General features: G+C 39.9%; 1 protein-coding gene across 1 annotated transcript; it reads left to right on the top strand.

The window, feature by feature from the left end:
- Positions 1-4,154: 4,154 nt before the first annotated feature.
- On the top strand, positions 4,155-26,098 carry LOC139718527 (next to BRCA1 gene 1 protein-like). Its single transcript, XM_071629998.1, has 18 exons — positions 4,155-4,380; positions 8,149-8,211; positions 10,039-10,057; positions 11,812-11,936; positions 12,860-13,150; positions 14,058-14,238; positions 15,239-15,311; positions 16,127-16,312; positions 17,111-17,362; positions 18,096-18,225; positions 18,604-18,876; positions 19,466-19,709; positions 20,290-20,493; positions 20,850-20,992; positions 21,458-22,105; positions 22,548-22,681; positions 23,585-23,681; positions 24,337-26,098. The coding sequence occupies exons 1-18, from the start codon at positions 4,279-4,281 to the stop codon at positions 24,520-24,522; spliced, it is 3,351 nt and encodes a 1,116-aa protein (XP_071486099.1). The 5' UTR covers positions 4,155-4,278; the 3' UTR covers positions 24,523-26,098.
- The last annotated feature ends 1,256 nt before the right edge of the window (positions 26,099-27,354 follow it).

Raw genomic sequence — 27,354 nt, forward strand, 5'->3', positions numbered from 1 at the left:
CTGTCAATACTTCAATACAGTAAACTTATCAAGTCAACTGCAGCATGCAGAGCAGAGCTGTATTAAATGGCTGAGCTGCTATGCGGAGCCCGAGGGGTATACTGGCTCGAAACGGAGTAGAGCGCTGTACATATGTACGTGCACCTTATTTAGCTCAGCTATCCCTATAACTCGACGAGTGTGGACGACGCTCACAATGCGTGTGCAGTCCTATTGTTTACGCCGTCGTTACGTAAAGGCGCCCTCGCAGCTGCTGCTGTCGCGGCTTATTGCTGGAAGCATATTCCTGGGCGAGCTTTGCTTTTTCTTATCCACAGGACATGTGTAATATATATATATATATATATATATATATATATATATATATATATATATATATATATATATATGTATATATGTATATATATATATATATATATATATATATGTACAAAAAAATGGAAGCCTGAAGTGCCATGTGAACCTAAACTATACCATCCCTTTCAATTCTAATCTTTTTAGAATTGACCAATCAGACTAAAGAAGAATTTGCTTCTCTCACATCATCTTTGTCTGAAGATTCAATGTTTTAGCAATAGTAACTAAATTGTTGCCAAAACAAAATATTTTTATGTGTTTGGGTGTTTTATTTCTTTATCTTTCAACAAACCTTATGGGAAGGTGAAGATTTATCTACATTTTATATTTTTTCTTCTTTTTAAATATCGAACATAATTTCATTCCATGCGTTAGATAACTCTGCTAATTGCCCATGTTATCTTCGAATGAACTGTAGATTACAGTCGTATATAAGGCCCCATTTCGTTACAATTAAATGCTGCATTTTACCTGCTGCATTGAAGCCATGATCTTGCAGGACTGGGGTCCCTGCTGGGACTGCGGAACGGAGGGGGGGGGGGAGGGGGGGGGGGGGGGGGCCTCTGGAGGTCGTCGCCCCCTTCCATCCAGGGACTTAAAAGTTCTCTTATTGATCAAGGATGGTCGACCCCGCCGGAGGCCTCTCCTCCCCCTCCCCCCCCCCCCCCCCCCCCCCCCCGCCACATGCACACACACATAACTTGATAAAAAGAAATTAAGACTGTATTGCATCATGGATTAAAATTTTCGAATAGAATAAGATCTTATCTTCTTGCACTATCTAACCTGCTCTCGCTCTTAATCTGTTCTGCTGGAGATTCAGAAAATTTGTTTAAAAAAAAGTTCTGCTAGCATTTTCTTTTCTCTATAATGATATAGAAAAGGGTGATTTCGTTGTTCCGAAGGTTCGTTATTCCCCGAAACACACAGACTCCCTAGTATTATACCTTCAAGTACTTGTTCGTTACCCAGAATATCAAAAAGGGTTAGTCAATCCGAACGTTATGTGCATGGCGTTATTCCGAAGGTTCATTGATCCGAAAATGGATCGAGAGAAGGGTTTATACGAACGGAATTACGGAATTACGAACCGTATTCTTATTTTTTCCCCTCGGATTAACGAACCTTCGGAATTACGAACTTTATTTCATTTTTTTTTTTCGGATTAATGATCCTTCGGAGAAACGAACATTATTTTTACTTTCAGAATTGCGAACCTTACTTCAGTTTTGTTTTTGGATTAACGAACTTTCGAATCAAAGAACTGTAAACCAAAAAGAAACAGAAATCACAAAACAAATAACATAATTAGCCCCTCGGATTTGTGCACCCGCATGTCTATAGGAGCCTATCTTTCTCTCTAGCCCCAACCCCATATATTCCCCTTTCTCTCCCTTTCCTTTCTCTGTTAAGAATTATTTCCGTGTTCATTTGTTTTAAAGCATAAATGTATATATTGATACTGCACTCCCGTCATACTATAGTAATGATGTAGACTAGCACAAAATGCAGACACTGCGTGGTCGAGTGCACTGATTCACTGGATTCGACTTGACAATATTGACTCATATATATACCAATAGTTGTCATTTTCACATCGCAAGATACAAAATGCATGACGTCTTATCATGTATCCATGCCCAAAGTCAACTTTGTTTCGAATATTGAAGGACTTTCAGCCAACATATCTGGAAACGTAATCTGTGGTAACCCCGGCACATTTGCAATATCATACTGCGTGTTGTTGATAGTCGAATTGTCGTTGCCATGTGCCATAAATCACAAAATCGAGTAGTGTCATCATTTTTTATTTCATTCAGGGACGGATGCGGGAAGAAACATCCAAAACTGAACAGAAAAAAGTGGTAGAAATGAAGGATTGGGGACAAGGCCGTTCGCTCAGTAGTCCACATTGGCTGAGAGCATTTTCTCTGTATGAAATCGTGCATAATATGATAGGAATTGCTGACGGTGATCTTATATAGCTGTAGTGATAATGATAACCATGTTGATGTTATATAAAACGACTGCCACTGCTACTACGTGTATAGAGTCTCCTTCTACTATGATACCACTTACTACTATAAATGACGATGATAATGACTAGATAATGATGATAATGACAATACAGTCAAACCTGTCTATAATGGCCACCCAAGGAAGATGAAAAAAGTGGCCGTTATATAGACAGGTGGCCGCTTTAGAGAAGTTCTTTTAAATGTTTTTTTTTTTCTCGGAGGAAATTGTTTTAATGGTTATATATACGGCTGGTGGTCGCTAAGACAGGTTTGACTGTATAGCCTTATAATGATAATGATGATAATAGTGATGATGACGATGATGATAATAATAAGTAACAGTAATGATAATAACAATAATGATGATTTTATTATTATTAATATTGTCATCATTGATGCATTCAAGTACTCATTCTTTCCAAAGACAATTTGGATCTGGAACCGCCTACCTAGTCAAGTTGGGCATGCCACCACCCCCGACAACATTCAGAGAGGCTGCTCTCCCCTGTATTAGATACTACAACCTTGCCGCCTTCTTCTGGATCCCTCATCCTTTAACGAAGGATGTGTTCAGATTTTACTGCTCGCACAGCGCATCCACACTTTTATCGTGGAGATCATCACTGTGGCACCTCCCAATGAAACACAATGTGTCTTTAATCCCCAGTATATACTGGAGCTGCTAGAGGGATTACAGTACAGCAAGTATAATGTAGTATTACAGTATCAAGTATCATTATTTCATTTATTATTATTATTATTATTATTATTATTATTATTATTATTATTATTATTATTATTATTATTATTATCATCATCATCATCATCATTATTATCATCATACAAAATTGATTAGGCGCATGCATAAGTCCCGCATTATATCCATATCCCATGTCATGCCTTCCACGGAGATACTGTGAATTCTTTCAACCTTCATTCCTAAGTCCGTCGGAGAGGCAGCCGGTTGCGTGGCTGCTTGTAAACAAATAATTTACTGCTTCCTTTATAGCAACCACGCAAATCCAACCATTACAAGCGGTATTTCAGTTGTAAGATATTTCTATTTTTAGTATTTAGCTCACATTTAAACAACTGCAGTACTGTATTGGCAAAATCATTATGTCATACATTTTTATGGTTAAAACAGTTTATCCTCTTATGTTTTCAAAAGTCTTACAGTAATTCCTTGTGAAATGTGATCGAGGATTGATTAAACGAATATTGCTATTTGGGTTCATGCAACATAAAGACCTATGTTCACGGAACGAATAGATCAATCATCAAATTATATGCAATTTAGAAGAATATCCTGTATATCATTTGCGATTGAATAGTGAAGACATTTCCCCAATCTAAAGATAACGATGTGTAGCAAATGTTAGGACAGGATGGCATTGCAGAGGTTCTTAAGAAGACATTACGTTTTGGTCCAAAATCACAATGATGTAATTGGACACGTAATGCACCTTTTGCCGATGACAAGGCACGTCCTGCCTAGATTTTTCTGGTCTATACACATTACGTAATGTCTATTTTTGTCAGTTTGATATTATTACTACGCTTATTATACGGTTATTTCTAGGAAACCAGAAAATTGTGTATTATTGGATACATTTTGGTTTAACAATCGATATAGCTCCTAATTCTTTCTTAGAAGTATTCAAGACGTTACTAGACTTCCAAAAGATTTACGAAACGTGTAACAAAATACCGAACTAATTTCTGACGCGTATGAGTATGAATATGTTACAAGGCTTCAATGACAACAACATCGGCCATAATGTAAACTGGTAGGACCTGTAGCGAAGTAAATGACCTGACCAGAGAAATTGACCAATATCCCCTCTTGCAGAGCCAAAGAGGGATCGGTGTGTAGTTTGCGCGAAGGAGAAGAAGCTAGAGGATGAACATGGAGGAAAACATTGCCATAGAAGTGAGATATGAGGGAGAAACTCAGATTTACAACCCGAGTTACCGAACGAGCTGGCAGGACTTGCTGGCTATGGTGAGTGCATGCATTGATGTCAACATGAACTCGAAAACATCTCGCTCGTTCGTCGTTGTACGCACGTACATGTACATGTAGATATTGCACAACAAACATACAGTGCAGTGTAGTAGCCTACACCTGTACTACTGCTGCAACTACTCGCCTATAGTGTAACGTTATTAGAGGTAATTTGTTAACGCAAGTTGAGAAGCGCATGAACGTGGTCAATACAATGATGTAAAATAAACAGTAATTTTTCAATTTCGTTTTTGTTTATTTTTTTACTGCATCGACTGCTACTGCAGCTGCAGTTGTGGCAGTGACTTGTGCACTGTGTCCTGTGAGTGTGAGTGTGATCATCAGGGTGAACAGATGTACATGTGATTGTCAGTACAATGTAGGTACACAGGAAATTGAAATTGGTATTGAGGACACTGAAACATACTTTGAAGGACAAATATTTTTGGGTATGTCATCATGATCACTGATGATGCTGCTGTAAAATTCATGTAATGTATACATAGTATGTGGCAGAAGTTGTACGACTATTTAAATTATGGAGATTTTTTACTTTTTAGGGGACCATCCAATTTGAAGGTGTGCATGGATGTGGAAATGGTCAACGTCCAATAAAATTAATTTACTATGCATGGTCACCAGACATTAGTTGTGGAACATTCTAGACTCCACAGATCTATACAATGCAAAAAGGCAGATGCAACATGCATATGATGGCCTGTACTTTATTGAAAGAAGAAATTATTTGACCCAATATGTACTGGTAACAACTAATGCTGTAAATGCCAAAGTTCAAATTGGTATGTGATTTAACTAACTTTCCTTCAAAATATCGCCTTCCCACTATGAAAAAGTGGACAGTGCCTGACCTGCTGTGTGAGCACACTCTAACTGTAATACACATAGTGTGTGTGTGTCAAACGTAGTAGATCTACCAAATTCAAACACATTTGTCCGTGAAAAGTACTTCCCAGCCACACAGAGATTCGTCACTTTGACAGAAGAACATACTTTTTAACTTTTTGCTCGACATATTAAAGAGTCACTGAATACGTATGAAATAAATCATGCATGAATGAGTGGCAAATTCATGGTAGTGGCGACTTAATGGTAGGTGATATTTACAGTAGTTAGTAGACATTAGTAATGATGATGGTGTTGCAAAAATATACCATACAGGATCACATAAAAATTGAATTAAAAAATGGACAGATAGAATTAAAATCTACCCCCTTATCCCCCCCCCCCCCCGTATTCAGTGTCCCAAACTCCTTTATGAAACAAAAGCAGAAAAAAAAAATCTTCATGATATACATTGTACCTGTACAGTATGTATCAGGGCTGACAAGATGTACAGTTGTAACTCTATGACAAAATCTGAAAGCCTTGGGGTCTCGGTTCATATTTTCTGCCATTTTAGAGTATACACGAGTATGACAATCGTTTGTTCAAGTTTTGACACTGAATATACAGTGAACAGACCAGTACAAAAAAAAAAAAAAAATGTATGTCTGTATGAGATACTTTTAGTAGATTAATTGGATGTGTTCCTAGTAAGTGTGATGTACATGGTATGCATTCTCAAGGATCTGATGCTTGATGAGGGACTGTGAATATGAGGGTCATTATGAGTGATATGCATTGTAATTGTAGAAACTAGAGTCAGCCACAACACCTTTGACACAAAGAGTACAGTGTTGCTACCTCACAATCCTATTTGATTTGGTATAAACACAGACTGGTCTGCTCTTACAGTACTTTCCATGTTTGGGATTTATGGCTAGACACATACACTATGTACATTGTAGCTAATTGTAATCAATTAGAGCCTAGAGGCATGGTCCTGATATGAATACAGATAGTCATCTTAAAGCCGCATCAGCACACTATTCCCTGAAAGTCTATTTGTTTAGTTTGCTCCTTGACGTCACTTGGTCAAGATTGTATTTACCTTGAGATATTAAGAACAAGGTTGCGTTGTTTTGCTATGCGACATAAAAAATAGCTGCATCAAACAAACAAAAAAAGTAGACCAAATGTCATGGTCACCTTCGAAATCTACGGGAGAGAGCAATGACAGCAAACTAGTTCCTGCAACTTATTTCAGTCTTTGACTTTAGTGTGTGTGTGTGTGTGTGATTTTGTTATCAGTTTAAAGGGACTGTTCAGTACTGGTTGAGGTGGGGATTCACGTTTTGAACATTCCTAAGTGAGATAATGAAAAGCCTTTTATGAAATATGAAAGAGCATGTAATTTTAAGGAGGATTCCACGTTTATTTGATGAAAATTGGTTTTCAAATGGCTGAGATATCCCCAAAAAGTGCTAATAATAAAAGGCGACATGCCACAACTTTATTAGGATCTCTTTGTTTCAACTTGTTTTTGGATATCTCATCTATTTCAAATCCGATTTTCATCAAATAAACTTTTGATACCCCTTAGAACTGCATGCTCTTTGACATCTCATAGAGTGGTTTCTGAATATCTCGCAAAACGTTAAAAGCTAAATCCTCACCTCGACCAGAACTGTACACACCCTTTAAAATAGGAATAGCTTGTGAAGTCTGTAGAGTATAAATTTTGAAGTTGTTGCAGTTCCTTCACTAGTTACAGTACCCTGCACAGCTTGTTATACACTCAAATGCCATGCTGCCATAAGCATGGCATCGATGTTCCAGATGATGCAGCTTGGAAAAGAGTGAACGAGAATTCATGCTGCTTAAAATGCAAGGGAAAAAATTCTTTTGAATGATAACAGTAAGATTGAAGAACAACAGAAATGTGAAAAACAGGATATTGGTTAAATCCATGGTTCCAAGTGATGCCACATAGCCACATAATATATATTGTACAAGCATATCAAAAGACAGTGTTAGTGCTGTAATAGTATGTAAATGATGTTATCCATGTACATATTGTAATGTTTTCCATTGTACATGTATATCTACAACTGTAATGTTTCTTGAACTGGTAAAGGAAACAATTCTTTCTTGACTGTCTTCAAGGTGTATGTGTTTCCGAATGATGATGCCATGTTCCTGCACAGTGTGTAGGTAAAGGCAGAGGGAGTATGTAAAGTAATGCTTGCTATTCCTTCAAAGTATTATGAGCAGAACACATTGCGAGGGATATATGTTCATGTAAATGTGTAACTCATTAAAAAGACTGTAGGTGAAATTATATTATGACACTGCAATGGTCAAAATCAAATTTTATGATTTGTCATTATATGTCATGATCCTTACATACACAAACTGTAACTTTGATTTCACTGCTATCTTTTTGTACTTTCTCCACATTGCAATGTAAATATTCTCTGTGAGAAATCAGTCTGCACAGTGAATTCTAGTGTTCTCATTTGTTTACACTGTCAGCAGAAAAGGCAACAATTAGTGTGTCACTTCCCAAGGAGTTAGAAATAGAAGAAAATATTCACATCTCTAAGCAGTCAAACCAATAGATATTGTTCTATTGTTGTCCTGACCCTTCATTGTATCATGTTGTACGCTTTCTCTGCTTTAAGACTTGTGATGGTTTTTGCTGACTCATGACTATTACATCATGCATACAAACGTGTACATCAGGTACAGTGTACATTGCTCAAGAAATGGGCTCCGATAATAGCAGTGGCTAAGAACAGAATTGCGACATTGCAAGGAACATTGTACGTGTATTTTGACTTTGCAACAATCTCATTCCTCTTTTTTGGCAAAAACTAATTTGTGTTTTTTTTTGCGATTTCTCTTTATTGTTTTCATTTGCAGCTGAAATGCTCCTTTGATGTGGATGACATCGTTGTGTTTTATGTAGATGAAGAGGAGGATCAGGTAAGCGGGGTTGCATGAGGGACTTTTCATTTTTAGAAGACACGTGTATATGACAATGAAACATTCCTAGTAACAAGACTGACAAAACAAAAATCTACTGACCAAAAAAAAAAATAATAATAATATCTTCCATCATAACAAACAAACAAGGATGCACATGTACGTCAGACTGGTCATGCAGTAAAGGATGTCATTATCGTGTAATCCTGTTTCTTTGGCTTCCAGCACATGTTGTAGTTGCTGAGTACTTCTGAAGCATGGTAAAAAACAACACAATTTAAGAGATTCCTGGAATAAGACATCAAGCTTTTGGGGTTGAAAATGTATTGCTGGGTTTACTTATTAAGTTGAACAAATGTTTAATTTGTTTTCTTGGAACTGCTTCTATGTGATGGATTTTTCCAAAGGTTTGGTTTTGTTTTTTGTCAAAAAAGCCTTTGAAAAGACCATGCTGCATGCCAGAAAACAAAACAAACCAAGGGATTGTTTAAGCCTCTAAAGAAATCTCTACTCGGTGATGTGCCTGACTGAACTTCTTTTATCTTCAAAAGATTCAGAAAAATTTTCCCCAATGATTTATGGTTCCACATGAAAGCTGTATAAAACCTTACAGAGAAAACCCTAGAGCTACTTGTGATATAAGGTTCAAAGAACAGTGTTGATGAAGACGGGAATGTCCATCTAGATTTCGATCAAAGACACTCGATATTGACAGCTCCGCACATGAGGCATTTACACCAGTGTCTACAAGTTCATAGTATTCATATTTTGTTTTTCTGTCTGCTTCTTTTTTTTTTGCTCTCTTTCTCTCTCCATCATTTTCTTCCTCTTCTCTCTCAGTTGTCTCCATCACATTCTTTAATCTCAAATAATAGCGAGGTACAATGTATTGGGCAAGAATAATGCAGTAAATGTTTCGCAATGCGCCTTACTACTAATATCTGTGACAGAGGTGACTTTGAGATCATGAATGGCAGGCATGGTGTATGTATTGCACTCCTGTGAGCAGCCAACTACATTAGATAGATATGATGTCAAGTTCTTTCCGGTCTGGCTGTTGAGCAATTTTGGAAGCCCCCCACTATTTTTGCCACCCGCTATACTTACTGTGTAATCATGAGTCATACATGTTTGCATCACAGCCAGAGGATGTCTCGAGTTGGCAACATTTATGTTGCACATACATGTATAACTTACATGTAAATGCATTGTACATGTACATTTGTATATTGTAGTCTCCTGTTTTATACTCCACAATTCTCAAGCTGGTGATCTTAAAATGGAAGAAATATGAAAATGCCTAATGCCCTGATGTCCCGTGAACATTCATTTAATTACTATACACGTAGATGCAGTTTATCCATAAAGGGGAGGCACCTTTGCAAAATTAAATGGGGGTACACGCCCCCCATTTTTTTTTCTTTTGTTTTAATAAAAAATACAGAGGGGGCTTGCGCCCTATGTGTGTCCCCCGCTGGATCCTCCACTGGTTTTTGGCTCACAAAAGAAGCAGGACCAACTTTTTGTTCTTCGTCTTTATGCAAAGGGGATTTTTTTAGTTAAAGATGGAAAAATTTATTTCAAAACAAAACTGCAATTTATGCAAATCTAGGGATTTGATGCATGCATTGAAAAAAAGTGCTTTGTTGGGGGATGCTGTGAGCATGAACGCATACCATTCATAATTGATTTTGAAATACACGTAGTGTACATTGTAATTGCACATGTGTATAACTTCCGTGACTGAAATAATGTTGACATTATATGAAAAAGTAAAATTTCATTGATAACCTTGTCAGCTCTTGTTTGGTTTCCTCTCTCATTTAGATTGCCCTCGACTCCCAAGGTAAGTTATTGACATTTTCTGCTGAAATATTACAATTCAGCCAGTACTTCTATGTTCTCTTGTATTGTGCATGTATGATGTACATGTATAAGGAGCTATAGAAATGTAGAAGTGCTAAGACTATCAAGGAACACCATTTTCAAATTCTTTGTCAAAGTAGCCTACTTCACAAGAAGCTCACTTTTATTGTCATTGGGGAGATGATCCATGATGGACCAAAACTGGTTTCCAAACGTGATGATGATATCTATCGATATTTTATTGACACCGGACACTTGGGAACTAGCTGAGATGGTCAATTTTAGCACACAGTGGCAAGTGTAGGCTTGTACAATATCAACCATACAGTGTAGTTCTCTCACTTGTGTATTGGCTATCTACCAACCAGTATACACTGTATACAAAGTGTAAGCAAGTACACTGTATTGTGAGGTACAGTGTATGACACTTTGATACACATCCAGTGTAGAGTGAGGTACCACATGTAGTGTGAAGCGAAAGCCTGTCTCTTTACAATGGCTAAACACACATGATTTAAATACACTGGCAACAACCACTATGCCTTGCTATTGTCTCATCTTGCTGTGGGTACATTGACCCAGTGATCTAGTCAAAGTGGAATGCCACTGATAGCAGATTGTTACCGCTTTGTGCAATGCTAGATTGGCCAAGTGATCATAGATTTGTACAGTGTAGTTACAGTTGCAGTACAGTGTACACGAGACTGTAGTTGCGACACGATTGCCAACTGTTGCATCACTTCTCGCTCTGTCTGTATTTTTTCAATTGCGCAATCTGTGCGTTAGCAGTCCTGCAATGTGACCTTTTGTATCCAGTTACCGTGCATATATGGACTACTTCATCCCAATCTAGATATTGTTAACATCAGTTGTTACCATTCTACTGTGTACCATACTATACAGCAAATATGGGATGATAAACACATGCACAATTCAAATACGTACAAGTATTTGCTTGGGGTTTTGTGATAGGCCCTATAATATGAACACATGGAAGAGGTCAGAATGGCATTTGTATGATTTCTGAATAAGTTTATAAACCATGATTACAGAGGGAGACAACTCATACCCAAAGTTTATAATTATATCTCGTCATCATTTCAAGCAATAATATGTCTAGCCCTTGCATGCTTGTCTGTCCTGTACCACATATTATTTGTTGTAATTAAATCTAGAAGGAAGGTTACTGTAAAAGTGGTTTCTTTCGCGGTGGTTTTATTTTGAGGTTGAACCGCAAATTTAACATCACGCGAAAATGTTTTGAAAAGTCGCGCGAAATTAACCACGCAAGGAAATGTTTTGAACTCTCCGCTTGTTACAACGCTATTGCGCACATGCACACACGAAGATTCCGCGCATTGAGTGTATTGATGGTCAACACACACACAGCGATACCGCGCAATGTATAGGTACAAGCATGTTATAAAGTACTCGAGAGACAGGATTTCAGGTAAGCCTGCATTTAATTTTAATTTCTATTTGATGAATAAAAGAATAATTGGATTATAGTTTGGGTTTTCATGTGCAAAATAAAACAGTTTTTGCCGACTGTGAATTCACAGATTTTGCCAACCGCGAATTTAAACACACGCGAAAAAGTCGGCACCGATAAACCGCGAAAGTATCTGTACACGAAAGAAACCACTTTTACAGTACTGTACATTGCCGCTTTACGAAGCTGTGTCTGATATTGATGATTTTTTTTTCTCCCTTTTTTCCCTCCATCACCTTCAGAGGAGTATGATGAAGCCAAGAAGGTGTCCGCCCGTTGCCAGAATGTCTTGAGGCTGCGAATATACCCCCGAGAGCAGTGCATGGAAGTGGACACAGAGCCCTGTCGGGGTCCAAGCGCGAGCCAGGTAAAGGCACAGCAGAGAATACTGTATACGCCATATATTTAGCTTGTCTAATTTTTCACATATCGGGACTTGTCGACAATTTTGTGAGTGGGTAAATTGATTTCGCAATTGTGGAGTACGGCACTGAATGGAGAAATGTGTGCATGCATATCTCATTCATGCCAGCCCGATTGCCGGAATCAGAGTTGATATTTTTGCGTGTTTGTGAATGGACAAATAGCACTCGACTTGTGAAATTTGCGAAAATAAAAACCTTGCAAAATATTGGGCGTATACAGTATCTCAATTTATGGTGCTTGTGGAATGTTTGAAGTCCTTTTTGACAACCATTGGTTTTGTTTGTTTGTTTCTTTGTTTGTTTTTCACCAAGGATTTTACATGTAGCAAAGTTTCTCTCTCGGTCTTTACAGTTGCCTTTAAGAGCACATTACCAAAACTACTAGTGTGTTTTAAAGCCATAGGCACAATTGCTTGTAGACCAGCTTGTGGCAATCAAATGAGAATGATGTTCTGATAGAATAACAGCAATGAGAAGTTCCCTACATGCTATCATTCTTACCCATCATATACCTGTTGCAGCATCTGCTGGATTAGGAGGGATTCTGTCTTCAATTTCATGTATATGAAACATGTAAATATTGTGTATTCCACCAATCCTGACAGAATATGGACCTTTTCCCTGTCAGAAATACATTTTGCCTCATCAATTGCTACTCGATGAATTCACCTTTGCAAGTTAGCTCTATGAACAGCATTACCTTTAAATTCATATTCTCTGTGGGCGCTATGGCCCCACTCATGCAGAGATAGATATGTGTAGATCTTCAAGTTAATCAGTGTGTTATAAAATGAAATTTCTGTGAGGGCTAAATCAGAGAATGTTTTTTTCAGCGTTCATCATTGGCTTTATTGCCTTTTTATAGACAAGTGATGGACCTGGCAGTAGAAAGAGGCCGTGTACGTCTGTCAACCAAGAACCGGACCCAGTGATTCCCGGCAATCCCATCCGTGCCGTGTGCCCCTTCCCACCGGCGCTGACACCGGCACCCCCGCCACGCCCCAAAGTCCCGCCCCGCCTCAATCGTGCCCTGTCCATGCCCTCGTCCAAGAAGCAGGCCTCCGTGGCTGGGTGTGTCAAGAAGGCAGTGGCCGAGTTGAAGCAGATGAATGGGTCACAGCCATCCATGCCCAATGCACCAATCAAAGAAAAAGAGGTTGGCATTAAATCCCTGTAATGCTTGTAGTGCTTGTCTTGTGTTCTGTTGAGACACTAAGTGTTTTGCAGATTGTATATCAAGTGAAGTTTGGATATCATGTCCATTTGATTTTATGATCAGATGGTCACTCATACAATCTTCACTCTAGGGAACACACCAAACAGCGAAACCCTTGTTTTATACAGAACCATATATTTCCCACAAAAAGATACTTTGTAGATATTTTTATGAATGGATTTGATGTACATTGTATTACTGTTGTTATTGAAGGCCATTGAATGGTTACATGATTGATATGCTATCTATAGTTTCATGTGAGACTCACACTAGCTCTCATAATGGTTCTGACAGTGATAGAGTGGCTGATTTATGGTATACTTATTTGATAGATGTAGATGATTTGTCATAGAAATGAAAGTGAATCATCCATTTGTCATTAAAATAATTGTTACAATTTATAGGCAAGTGAATCATTGTGCAGTACATGCACATATGTACATATAAAGATATTAATATCTGTATTGCATGAAGTCTCTGATTTAATCCCATCTGAAGGTCAGTTTGCCAGTTTACATACTGAAATATGATTTTGCTAAATTAGTGCATTTATCTGCATTTCTCAAAATTATTTATGCACACTACATGCTCCATTTGTCCAACACAGCAGTCAATGCACTTGAGTGTTGATTGTGCATAGAAATTATGAATTACACTTTCTACCACATGTGCTCATATGACGTTACTGGGTAAATATACGGTATGTTTGTCTACTTGTGTGGGGGCATGTTAATGAAATGCTTGTGTGTGTGTGTGTGTCTGTCTGTCTGTGTGTATGTAAGTAAGTGCAGAAATTGTATCCTTTTGACCACTTACTGTGCACTATTTGTGTTGTGTCTGCTTTCAGCTCATAGACCAGATTGTGAAGGGTGTTCTGGAAGGTCTCGATGGCAGTGCGCTGGAGCGTTCCAGGCCTTCTTCGTGGGACCCCTCTCTGAGCCACACCCCTGGGCAGTCACCCCCACGCTCCTCCCCAATCCCGGTGCCTCAGGGTGCGACGCCCAAGACTCGACCTAGGGGTTCGAGAAGTGAGTGACTTTTTATTGAATTTGACTGCAGCTGGGTAGCTTGAAAGATTGCATCTTGGTCTGAATTTATGTTTGTTTATTTGCTTGTTCTGTATATTATTTCTTCCTCCTTCTGAATGATGGTATGTTACTTTGGTAAGGATACATCCATTGTGATATCATTTGACATTCTCACAAAATCCTCCCATGCATTTGTTGTTGTTGTTTTTAGAAAGGGGCGTTGTGTGCTGATGTATTTTCATCCCACACGAGTATGTCATTTGATCACATGGGAAGTTTCAAATTTTCTGACTCATTTATACACTAGACTTAATCCCCCCCCCCAAAAAAAAAAAAAAAGAGAGAGAGAGAAGAAAGAAAGAAAGAAGAAATCCAATGCATTAGTATGAATTATAACCAGAGATGTCATGATTGAACACTTCATGTGTATGATGTAGCCACTTTTTAAGACTTTCCTGTCCACTATCTTTGCGAAAACTAGTCACACATTTACTTGATCAGTTTGATCAGGCGATTTGTGCAAAAGAATGAAGTTGATGGACTACATAATTGAGGGCTCCTTTTTTCTTCTTTTTTCTATATTTCATTCATTCTGTTTTATGTTACTCCTGAAGACGATATAAATTGTGTCTACAGTGTGTTTCACTGATGATTTCATTTTGAGTATTATGTTCAAGGAATGCTCAAAAATTTAAAGAAATTTTCATGAAGCAAAATGTCGGTAGATGAATTCAAATATATCAAACACCAAGTTTCCCAGTTGTCGTGCTAAAGTTGATCATAAGGTGATGACTGAATATACTGGAATATATATGAATGTGAAAATTATATTCATAGATATATATTTATCTTCCTTGTTGAATTCTCTATAAACAGTTATGTCTATGTATTTAGTTGGATATGTATTACTAATGAACAATGCAGATAACGTTTGGAAGTTTCAGTGGGTATGTGGTTGATACATTAAAAGAATTTCTGTTGTATGTTTTCGCACGTGCAGTGAAACTGGACCACATTGGCATCTCATGTGCGCGATGCAAGTCACCCATCTCTGGGGTCAGATACAAGTGTGGGTAAGTACTACAAATGCCTTCACCAAATCTGTAGATTTGTTATTACTGTGTATGTTCTGTTTTCAATTGTGTGATTGTATTGAACAATGGACTTACAAAATCTTCCATTTTACCCTCTATTCTCCTATTAAAAGAGTTTGTTTAAATGCGGCATCTGTGTGTATTTCCCTGACACATGCTTTCAGTAGAAGATCATTGCTGTGTATCCCATTTCAATACACATGTTGGTGGTACTTAAAGTCATAAGTATGATTTCATCAGGGGGGGCATTTCATGAAGCATTTTGTCAGATATTTTTTCTTACAAACTGTTACAGGCTACTGAAACCCTTGCATCTGTTTGGGTAAAAGCAAACTTGTCTGACAAATTTGTCGCACAAAACGCTGAATGAAATGCCCCCCAGATCTGTTCTGATGGTTTCCATGCTGGCATTTTTATGCCTCTGCCGCAATGGCAGCAAGAGCCATACTTTTACACTAGAATTGGACCATCATTGATATATAATTTTATCAGGTCAGGATTCTGTTGTTGGTCAACGGACTTTGCAAACAAAGAGGGCGGTAGTACAGCACTCCCTCTGAAGTGTCAATGGATCTGCACAAGTTGTACAACAGCCATCCAAGACACGTGTACATGAGTAGCAACCACACGCGAAGATGTGCGGCGTAGTATCGGTCTGGCTTGTAATGCTAGTGCAAATGTGTATGTTTGTGTGTGTGTGTACAGTGTACAGTGTATTGTGCATTAGGGCCATTTTCAGGATGTGCATTGCAGTGTAGACATTTTTTCTTTTTCTTGTGCTTCCGTTCTCGCAGACATTGCATAGCGTTTGACCTCTGTGAAGAGTGCGAGGCAATTGACGGTGTCCATGATCGCAACCATGTGTTCCTGAAACTCAAGCGCCCCACCTTCCGCATTGGGCTCAAATCGGATGGAAGCATCATGCCAGTACTCAAAGGCCCCATTTATGCCGATGACGACTCTCCAATATGGGCCTACAAGTAAGATAAAGGACTCCACGATTGTTTTTCCTTAAAGCTCTGCTATACCTGTCGGTTTTTTGTTTTGTTTTGTTTTTTTTTTGGGGGGGGGGGTGTTGTCATTCGTTCTTTTACTTTTTATAGAACTCTATGATACTACACAGTATGGATGATCCTATGTTAATGCATTATTTGTGATGATGGGTAAAGTTGATTCATACAGAAAAAGGTTGGAAAAAGTTTTCTTGTTGAAGCTCTGAAACAGTGGAGCTGTGCTGCTGCTTTGTTTCCTTCATAGTTTTCTGTTAAATTAAAAAAAAAAACATTTCTGTAATCATTTAGAGTGCCAGCAAGAATGAGAATGGCAGTACATTTCACCGACAGGCGTACTGTACGGATACAAACAGCTGATACCATAAGAAACTCAGTTAGATACGTGCAGTCCAGCGTCATGTAGGCAGGAAATCTTGTGGGAGTCAGCACACCCTGCTTGACAATGTATGTTAATTTCACAACATTTGGGGAAGAGTGAATGGAGCATGTATGGAGTTGATGGAGTTTATTGTAAAAATGGGGACATCTGTTATATTTCTCATATTGGGCAATTTTTGTCAACTTCAAGTGTTCTCGATCTCGTAAACACATATTTTTGTACATTTCTCAATATCTGCACAAGATGTCCATGTCTTGTTACAAGTTGTACTTCTAGTTGTGAAGTAGACGGCAGTTTTCACAGTGTATGGCAGATGCCGTAGTAGATACCAGAACAGTGCAGCTCAAAGCAGTAATGTGGGCTCCTCCCTCTTGACCGTGTTTTAGGAACAAGAAACTGGAAGAGAAAAAGGCCAGGAAAGAGGCCCTGGCGGAGCTGAAGCGCAAGTACCGGGAGGAGAAGCGGCGCGCCAAGCTGGAGCACCACGCCCAGGTCTCGCCCATGAAGCGCGAGCGGATCGAGAAGATGGCGCAGCGGCAGGCCGAACAGATCATGGCGGCGGCCAGCGTCGCCGTGACGCCCACCACCACTACCACGGCTACCGGCAGTGCTGGGGAGACGACTCCCCTCATTGGACAGTGAGTTTTGGCTGGATGTCTCCCGTTGCATTTGTCATAACCTGCGTCCTTGATTTTTCTTGCTGCAGGATGTTTGTGTTGTCTTGATTGATGTATTGTAAAGATCTCTTCTGTAACATTGCATGAATGTAGATTATGTTTATTGTTCAAAATAATTTGTACTAGGACATGTGCAGGTAGTGATGCATGCTGTAAATAATGTCACTGCATCCTGTGTTTTTTTACAGTCCTTTGCTGCTTTGTAAAACAAAAAAACAAAATCAAAAAAGAAGATGGAAGACTTGCTCAGTCAGTAATGTACAACTGTACATGTCTGTGTTTTGTTTGCGTCTGCTTGTCACATTGTGTGAGAAATAGGGTTTCACACAGAACACAACATCAAAGTTTTTGTTTGACGCGTCAAAAAATGCAGCAGTTGACCTAGATCTGCTGTATAACAACGAAGCAAACCAACACTCATTCGTGTCCTCATGATGTATATCAACGAATATTTGGTCACAGAAGAAAGGAAAACAAAACCCAAGAGGGAAGCTCTCATCTGTCACCCATTGAAATGTCCAGAGATCAATGTTGTAGTCATCAAATTTGCACTTATATGAAGATGATTAAGTATGATGTGATGTACCTTAGAAGTTAAAATTAGTCCTGTTTCCTGTCAGAGAAACTGTACTTGGGTGGGGACTTTATCTCAGTATGCTTTCTTTTTTTCCTCTCATTCTTGTGTACGAAGCAGCAAGTTTGATGCAGCTTTCATGCGTGATGGCAACCTTCCGGACGGCACCCACATGCAGCCGAAGACCAAGTTTGTCAAGAGCTGGATCATGCTCAACAGTGGCAACATCAAGTGGAATTCGGACACCAAGGTATTGATATACACACTGCTTCAGCCTGGTTAAATCATGTGATTGATCACACTGATGCTTGAATTGTGGAGTTTGTTTTGGTTTCATACCTCAAAGGTGCAGCCTTTGTGTGCAGTCAGGCCACAGTGTATATTTAGATCCGTGTCATACTCATGCAGTGTAGCAAAGGGATTGTCCAGTTGAGAGTACTTACAGCCAAACTTGTGTAGTGAATGTTTAAGTTTCATGCATTGTAGATGTGCAGTGACAGAACCTGTAGTCAATTTGTCAAATCTTTAAAATTGTGGTCAAAGTTTGCGTCCAGTTAATTGCATTGAGTGTCAAATGATAGAAGAAAACTTCATGTGATTATTACACTCCCTTTGTGTGGTTTCACAGCTGAAGTACTTGTGGGGCGACATCAAGATTCTGGCCTCGGACCCCATGGAGATCCCGCCCCTGTCGCCTGGGGAGGAGGCGCCCGTCTGCGTGGACTTTGAGGCCCCGCCCGCCCCGGGCCAGTACCAGAGCCACTGGAGGCTGACGCAGAAGGGGGAGCAGTTTGGCCACCGCGTATGGTGCAACGTCGTCGTGGACGAGCCGGAGATCTTGGAGCCGAGATGCGAGCAGAAGAAGACTCTTCAGGAGGAGATGATCCTCCCAAGGGTTGAGGTAAGAGGAGCTGCACCCCCCCCCCCTTCCCTTCCCACTCCCTGTTGATTATTAAGAAATGAAAAAATTGCAACGAGGATGTCCAAGGAAGAGGTGGAATAGACAGAGGTTGATGAGTTTCAAAGAGTTTGCATGAGGGAGGATGCCACAAAGTGGGCCAGTTAGTGAGAAGGTGTGATGGCAGGTGCTGTTAGTGTAAGATAAATCCAGCCACCCTTATTATCGGGGCAAACCCGGATCAAAACGGGATGGTAATAATGACAGTGACAGAAAAATACCCAAACTCAAGAAAGCTTGCAATTTTCTGCAGGGCTCCCTGAGATTCTCCCCAGTAAAGGGGGGAGCGTTGCCCCTTGACCCACCCATACAAATGCACAAGCACACTGAACAAGGTTCTGCACCCCTGCAAATTGTTACAGACCCACTTTCCTCAAACTTTCCTTGTGATACTGCGACCATCTCTCACACATGCTGCTGTTAAGTGGTGTATGGCGAAAAGCTTTTGCATTAAGATGTATTTGGTAATATGCCAGACATGCAGGGTGCCAATTAATTTTGGTTTTTGATTTTGGGATCTCCCCCTCTGCAGGAAAGTGAAGCAACCGAGGCGGAGCATAATGAGAACACGCCTTCCAGTGCTGTCGCACACCTCCAGAGTGACCAGTCGGACAGTTCCACTCCGTCGCGGGTGGTGTCGTCGTCCGACCTCCTCACCGCCCAGGACGTCCTCTCCTTCGAGATGCTGAGCATCAACGACGACCGCGACGCAGACAAAGAAGTGGAGGGTGTGAACAGCCCTGCTACCATGGCAACACCAAACAACACACCCATTGGTGAGCACAGTGCTTGATTCCGATGTGATAATATCGCATAGTATCCAAAGAGGAATGTGTTTCTTGAAGAGTCTAATCATTCTATTGAGTGAATTGAAAATAACCTTTTTAAGTAAAGTACTTTGGCATGTTTTTCATTTGTTTTTAGGTTGTTTGTATTTTGAAAGGATTTACTTGCTGTTATCATAAAACCATTAACCAGTTCAAGACTAGTGTGGAGTAAACATGGGGAAGGTGTCTGTGGGAAACGTGTTGTAGTAAAATCAGCTCATCCTCAATGGGTAAAAGGCACTCTGTATTTGTTGACTTGTACTTTCAGTCTTCTGTAATGTGCTCCCAATTTAAAGATTATTTGCTCTTCAGAGGCCTCGGATAATTCTGTAACCAAAATAGATGATGGTGTACGACAAGAATGGGGCACAAATGAAAGAAACATTTATATTCTACCACATGAAGTACTACCAATGAATGATAATGAATGTAGTAAAGAGATACTTCATCAGACGACATAAATGTGGTTTCTTTGACTTAAAGTCAGAACAGTCACAATAATTTGACTTGGACCTATCTCTTCTTTTAGTCGGGCTAACCCCTTGCATCTCACCAGTGCCCCAACTGGACGAGAAGCTGCTGAGCAGACGCGTCTCCGAGCACAGCGACCTGGAGATCGTCCATCCCGAAGATGTGCCGGAAATCGTGGAGAGTTCCGAGTCGAACAGCGGTCTGTCACCAGTGAAAGTTCTTGATGGCGTGGCTGTCGCGGACCCCATGTCAGAACACGAAGGTAAGCGTGTCTGTTGGCTGACAGTGTCCAAAAGGGCTATGACAGTTTTGAAGTGGGTTCTCGTATATGCACCTTTCATTACATATTTACATGTGATAGCATGCAGACAAGTTTGCTCACTATGAGATCCCCTGAAAACAGTTCTTGTATTGATAACTGCTCTGATTTGTTCTTGCAACATATACCTTCAGGTGCAGTGGTTTCTATCACTCACACCGGCAATTTTTAATTTTTTAAGTTTAGCAAAACTTATGGCCTTGTCTGCCTGCAGATAAGGCTACACTGTGACATAAAAGCTGAAAGTTGGTCATTCCATGATGCCAGTTCCTAACTCCTCGTCAATTTATCTTCCCCAGATGACATGGAGAGCATTTGCAGCTCGTCGGACAGCGACATCTTGGATGACTACTGCGTTGTGCCCCTGCCGGACTGCTTTGATCCCACCAAGCCGCTGGACAAGTCCCTCATTATGTCCAGGTCCTCTCTGAGCTCATCCATGGTGAGTGTCCGGCATTGGTGAAAACATGCACACACACACTCACACACACATAAATAATATATACATAAATATATACATAAATATATATTTGTACATATCTTCTTTCTCAGTGTATACTCTCCTTCCTCATTTCTCTCAAGTATTAAGTCAAAAAATTCCATTCTGTAATGACTTGATGTCCATTACGATTTGACATTTTTCACATTATGTGTTGTTCATTAATTTCAACTTTGCTAGTTTTGTTTTGTTTTAAGGGGTATATTTGTACTGTTGGTGGTAAATCAAACCGTCGATGAAATTTTCCCCACGGTGAACATCATACATCAGCACAGGATATAGATACGTTTCTCAGAGAGAGGATATTTTTGTTGTGTAATTTACAACATAACTTTGTTTATGTAATGTGTATGTTTCCATTGTGATAGACCAGCAAATTTCTCTTTATTTGTCAATCTTCCAACATAGACCTCCTCGACAGTGCTGCCGCCACATTCTGAGAGCCCTCCCCTGGTGCGGTTGCCAAGCTACGAGGAGAGCCAGGCTGAAGTGGAGAGGAGTTCACCTCAAGAGGACTCGCTGACCCCAACTCCGCCGGCAGAGGAGGGTGCTGAGAGCACCGTCGACTCTGCAGACAGCATCCACTCAGTCCCCGATGAGACCCCCTCTGTCGCCGAGGACTCCAGCACTGCCGTTGATGCAAAATCCGAGCCCGAACAGAGCAAAGAGGAGGATAAGGACGCCGCCACACCCGACGACAATTTGATAGAAGAAGCCATCACACCTAGCAATGCCCCAGCTACGGAGGCGGCTGCGCCGTCAGTGGATGCCCTCCTGAGCACTTCCAACCCTGCCCTTGAGACGGCACCCCTCATCCCGCTAGTGGCTGCAACCCCTCTTCGGCAGCCAAGTGCCACTACATCCCCATCACCGGCCCCCGCCGGTCCCAGCCAGCAGACCGTAACCGTGGCACCCATGCCCGATATCACTCTCCTGGCCACATCGTCAGACACGCCCCGTGCTTCTCTGGAAGACGGCGTTCTCATCAACCCGGAGGGCAATGTCCTGTATGTGGCTCATCTGCAAGATGACGCTAGGGCAACAGGCCCGGCAGATGTAAGTGATAATCTTGACACAACTTCGCTTTTTAAAATAGTATCATGTGTGCAAAGATTGGACATACATGCCTGGAATGATTTATGTATTGAATGTTTTTCTTTCCTTTCCTTTACGGGGGAGATTAAGTGCTCACTATGAGTTTCCTCTAAGTTAGTAGCGTTTCTTCGCATATTTGGTTTCATTTGTTTTACTTGATAAAGAATGGAAGTAAAATCGATCAAATCAAAATAACAGAAAACTATATAAACCTTGCTCTCTTTTTGAGACACGAAAGCCTTGTGTAGGATAGGTAATACTGATTCAGTGCTTTTAACATGTTGTACATGTGAAACTTTCACAACAGATGACAAAGCAAAAGAGGACAGAACGACGAAGAAGTTCCTCTGAATGCTTTATTTGATCACACTTTACAACTCTGTCACGTGATTTGTTCTGGCAGGCCCCCGAGCAACCGGCCGAGAGGCAGGAGGAAGCCGAGGAGTTCCACGACGCTCAGGACACGCCCAATGACGCGGCAGATGATGACCAGGAGGGCAGCAATGAGTTCCAGACGGATCCCGTGGAGTTGCTGGGGTAATGATTACCTCTGCCAAGGAGGTCGTTTTGTGTGTGTGTGTGTGGTTGCATAAGTGGTAGAGCTTTGTAAGTGCTAAGAGTAAGTACATTGGTGACTGCAGTTTCAAGTTTATTCACCTTTTATTGGGACCACTGTGTTTTACTTTGTTTTTGGAGATCTCAGACATGTCGAACTGATTTTCATCAAATAAACTTTTAATCCCTGTTAGAATTGTATGCTCTTCAATATTTCATGTAAGTGGTTCCCTATACCTTGCAAAAAGTTAAAACCTGAACCCCTTCTTAACCAAAGCTACTGTATATGCTATATATTTCGCGGGGGTTTTATTTTCGCGAATTTCGCGAGTCCGGAGCTATTCGGGAAATTAACAACACGCGAAAATATTACCTTCCAAAATGCATCCCTTGCCTTGATGATACGAACATTTCAGTACTAGAATACCATGTCACGGCTTACAGAACAGACCATACTGGCTAAGCTTGTTTACGCACGTCCACGTCTACTTACGAATACTGTAGAGAGCCAATCCATTATCGCAAGGGGACCACTCGTCAGAAATCTAGCACGATGGACTTAACCACTTCAAAAATGTTGAATTCTAACTTACTAGTTCGCAGAGTTTGGCAAGTCTTTTTCATGCAGTGTATAACTAGTATCATTCTTATATGCTAGTAAGTTGAAAATTCACACTTTCTTTGCCACTTCATATTTTCTCTGGTCCTCCAATCGCGAATTTAACCACTCGCGAAAATGTGTGACACCGGCAATTCGCGAAAATTATAGCGTATACAGTATACTATCACTTTAAGAAAGGACACCATTTAACTCTTCCCCTAAGTAGTTGTCAATAAATTATTAGATGGATTAACAGTCTGTCTCTGTATCCATTCGTCCATCAGATACACAGCAGCGAGGGCTGTAGAAGTGGCTGGAAGCGTGGTTCGCCATGCCTTCGACTCCGCTGCCAGCTCCGTCAACGCCCTTCTCCGGCCACAGGTAAGGGGATGGACATTAAACTGAAGCCAGTCAGTGAAGTCGGCTAAACTTCTAAAGTCTGCAGTTTCATAGTGAAGTTCATATCATTATGGGGTTTTAGGCAGAACAAAAGAAGGATAGCATGCATTATTAATGCATTGCCTCTGAAATACTGAAATTTCATATAGGGTCATTAGTTCCCCACAATTTCCCTATAAAATTCTTCCATAAAACTTCCTAAGGTACACAGTACATCCCGTTTTGGTGAGTGATGGCTCAACGATAGTACCATGAAACTTCTCTTCATATTTTCAATATCCTGTGGCATGAAAACTCAGCAAAGTGACAAGTGATGTGACTGCTAGAAGTGATAAGCCTTTAGATAGGGAATAAATCAAGAAGCAGCAGCTGGGAAGTTGTTGTTATACAAATGCAATTTCAGGGAAGATGTTATCTCAGTATGTATTCATTGTGCAGCAGGTGATTGTTCATTATTATTTTTGAATTATACAGACATGCAAAAGATGGTCAAAATTTAGAATCCTTTTAAGGGAAGATGCTCACGTGTGCGGTCAAACGTGTGATAGGGTTATTGTAATTGGGTCATATCGTAAGCCCTGTTTTGTTTTGGTTTCTTTTGAAGTGAAAACTATGCTTCTTTGTTTATATATCGCAGCCTCTCCCAACGCCGGCACCATACACGCCTCCCAGTCCTTCCCCCATGGACCAGCTGATCGAGATGGGATTCGGGAACCGAAGCAGGAACCAGGAACTCCTGGAGAAGCACAACGACAATGTCTCGATGTGCGTCCAGGACCTCCTGCAGGCCGAGGATAACGACTGGCACAACAACCGGCACTAGGACGAATTACAGCTGGGAAGTCTGGACGCTGTGTGTGTGTAGTCCCGCACGTCACGCCAGCATCGACTGCAATCTTGAAATCACTGCTCATAGGCTAACAGGTCATCGTCCAGATCTGAACTTGTGACATTGTCGACAAAAGAGTGAATGTTTATAATCTGCTGTCTCGTCACATTGAAGCGATCGATTGCGTATCACTTGAAAAGTTTGTGCTAAATGCTTGTGCATATAAGCCAGAAATATTTTCCACTGTGGACTCAAGGGAAATAAATTGATGGTCGAAAAGCTTGTGACAGCATTACCTATAAATGATCCCTCCTCACTGAGTAATACCCTGACTGCTACTTCGGCAATTAAGACTTACAATTATATGATGAATTCAAATTTTATTGAGAGACACATAGTAACAGCAGGGAATGAGAAATGGGATGGTTTGTCAGAGCCTCTTCTGTGCTGAGTTCACCTTTTTCTTTCTCCGTATTTTTGTTTCTGCTGTCTTCAGGTCTCAACAGACCTGCTTGAAAGATATCGCAAGAAAACTGATATTATTTGTATCTACACTTGTACTCTGTGACTACACGGTTAATGCATTATAGTTTGTTTTTCTTTGTTTGTTTTTGTTTTTTAGCTTGGTATGAATTATTACAGGTTTTTAGCGTGAATCTGAATAGCAGTTGGAATTACCAGAAGGATAGCCCTTTGGTAGAGTTGGTCACCAAAATTGCAGATTCTGCTCAGCTCATTACAGGAACTAGTAAGTTCAACCATTCACTCATGTTAATCCGATTTGAAAACAAAAAACAGAAAAAAAAAAACATGAATGGACTCTACATATTAAATGTATGTAATGTTATGGCAAGGAAATGGAGTCCAGCAAACATGAATATGGCTTGTCCATATCAAACACAAATGTGTATAATGTTTGTATTTTATAATTACTCCATTTTAGCTTGTGTGTATTTACAAATGCTTTAGTTTTACTTTTCACCATGCACTCATGTGCAGTGTAAAATAGCTATCTTTTGTGGTATTTTACTTAAGAAATTCAACATTAGAGGCACAGGAGACGGTTGTAGAATTCCGTTGGTTTAAAATAGAGTGTGTGCGCGCACATGTAATCTGTGATGACAACCAATTCAGTGTCATTTGTGGTGTAAAAAAGAAAATGACAAAAAGAACAAGATATTTGAGCTTGTCTCACATCATTTGCCCTCTGGTCTTCATCGTTCATTTCGTTTCTAATATTTTGAGTTTATACTAACTACATGTTACAACTGTATGTCTGCAAACGTGGAACCTTGCGTAGCCAATCATCAGTCTAAATGGACACCGCCTGGCTTGAGATTACATAAGATTCCCCTCGAATACTGCCCAAGCATGAAAATGTAGTTCATTCATGATCGTTTGTGTTGCTAGAGAAATTGAAAATTGGATGTAAATTTGCAGCTGTGCAATAGTTCTCTGTCAATTGAAAGATATGTAAATATGATATGCACCACTCTCAAATATTGGCTTGGTACATGTGAGTGCGGCCTTCCTGACATACCACTTACCAGCCGTGTAATTTTCAACTACAAACACGACAGAACTCCTCTGTGGTACCTGTGTATTTTGTGTGTGTAAGAGTGTTCAATTGAGGGAAATGTCATTTTCTTGGAACTTTACATTAAATCTTTGTATGTCTGTTAATGTTCTTCCTTTATTTTTTAAGTTATTCTAGAAACTTTTCATGCATAGACGAGATTGTTTTAAATTCTGTGTACAGTACAAAAAAAAATGTTCATTACTTTGTAATTTGGGAGGTTATGGGTTGCAAGTTATTTTGCAGCTTATATAGGTTTTTCTTACCACATATTTTTGCAGCTCCTGAGCATATCATTGTCCTTGAAGAAGTAACCTACAGAAGTTGCCACTGACCAACCTTTTATTTTTGTTTATGGATGTGTATGTTTAACTTGTATGCTGTTGTGTGCATACATAGCAATTTGTGAACTTTATAATACCTGAACTAAGAAACTATCAGAATATTATTAGAGGAGGAGACACATACTACTTTGTAAAGGAAGTGATATATAATGCTGAGTGTATGTGATTGAATGTTCATAGATATCCACCCGTTGTAAAGTGGGACAATCCACAAACCTTGTAGGGATATTCCCAAACTCTCCATGCCTCCATCTTTTGTTTTCTGGAATGTTCCAAACTCACCACATGTGGGGGTGAATCTGTGTGAAGCCCTCATCGACATGCATTGCAGACATTTATTTTCACGGACGAGTCCCTCTGTCAATCTCCAGTAGAAGCCAACAAAATTTGTGCTGTAGATGATGCATCTTGAATTGATTGGGTAGAGGCATAAACTAAAGTGTATGTTACAGATGGATGTGCTGTGGCTGTGTATTGTGGAGGTCTGTCAATTCAAAAGGAAGTGTTATCACCGTAATAACCAATGAACAGCTGTGTAAATAGAAAAAAAATGATAGAGATTATTATTGTTTATTATCATACAAATCATTATTGAATCCTGTACATCTGCTATATTTTTGTGGGTAAAAACAAAAGTGAAGCTGTTTGTTTATTGCACATAACATGATTTAGATCAAAAAGGAAATATTTGGCTGAGTATCTTTGTTTAGAGAGCAGTGAGTAAGATAATCAAGTTGATTTGCATGACGGTACACATACATCGACGTGTGTGTATGTGTGCATATGTGTGTGTGTGTTTGTATGCTTTTTCCCATGACTGAACACATGTATTTACAATGTTTTTGCATAAATATATTTCACACTATAGTCACCGTGTAAACCCTGTCGCTTCATTATCTTGCAGAG

This window comes from Diadema antillarum, unplaced genomic scaffold (genome assembly GCF_040938485.1).
Source record: "Diadema antillarum isolate AM-2024a unplaced genomic scaffold, OU_Dant_1.0 scf00000095, whole genome shotgun sequence".
In the NCBI taxonomy this organism is placed as follows: domain Eukaryota; kingdom Metazoa; phylum Echinodermata; class Echinoidea; order Diadematoida; family Diadematidae; genus Diadema; species Diadema antillarum.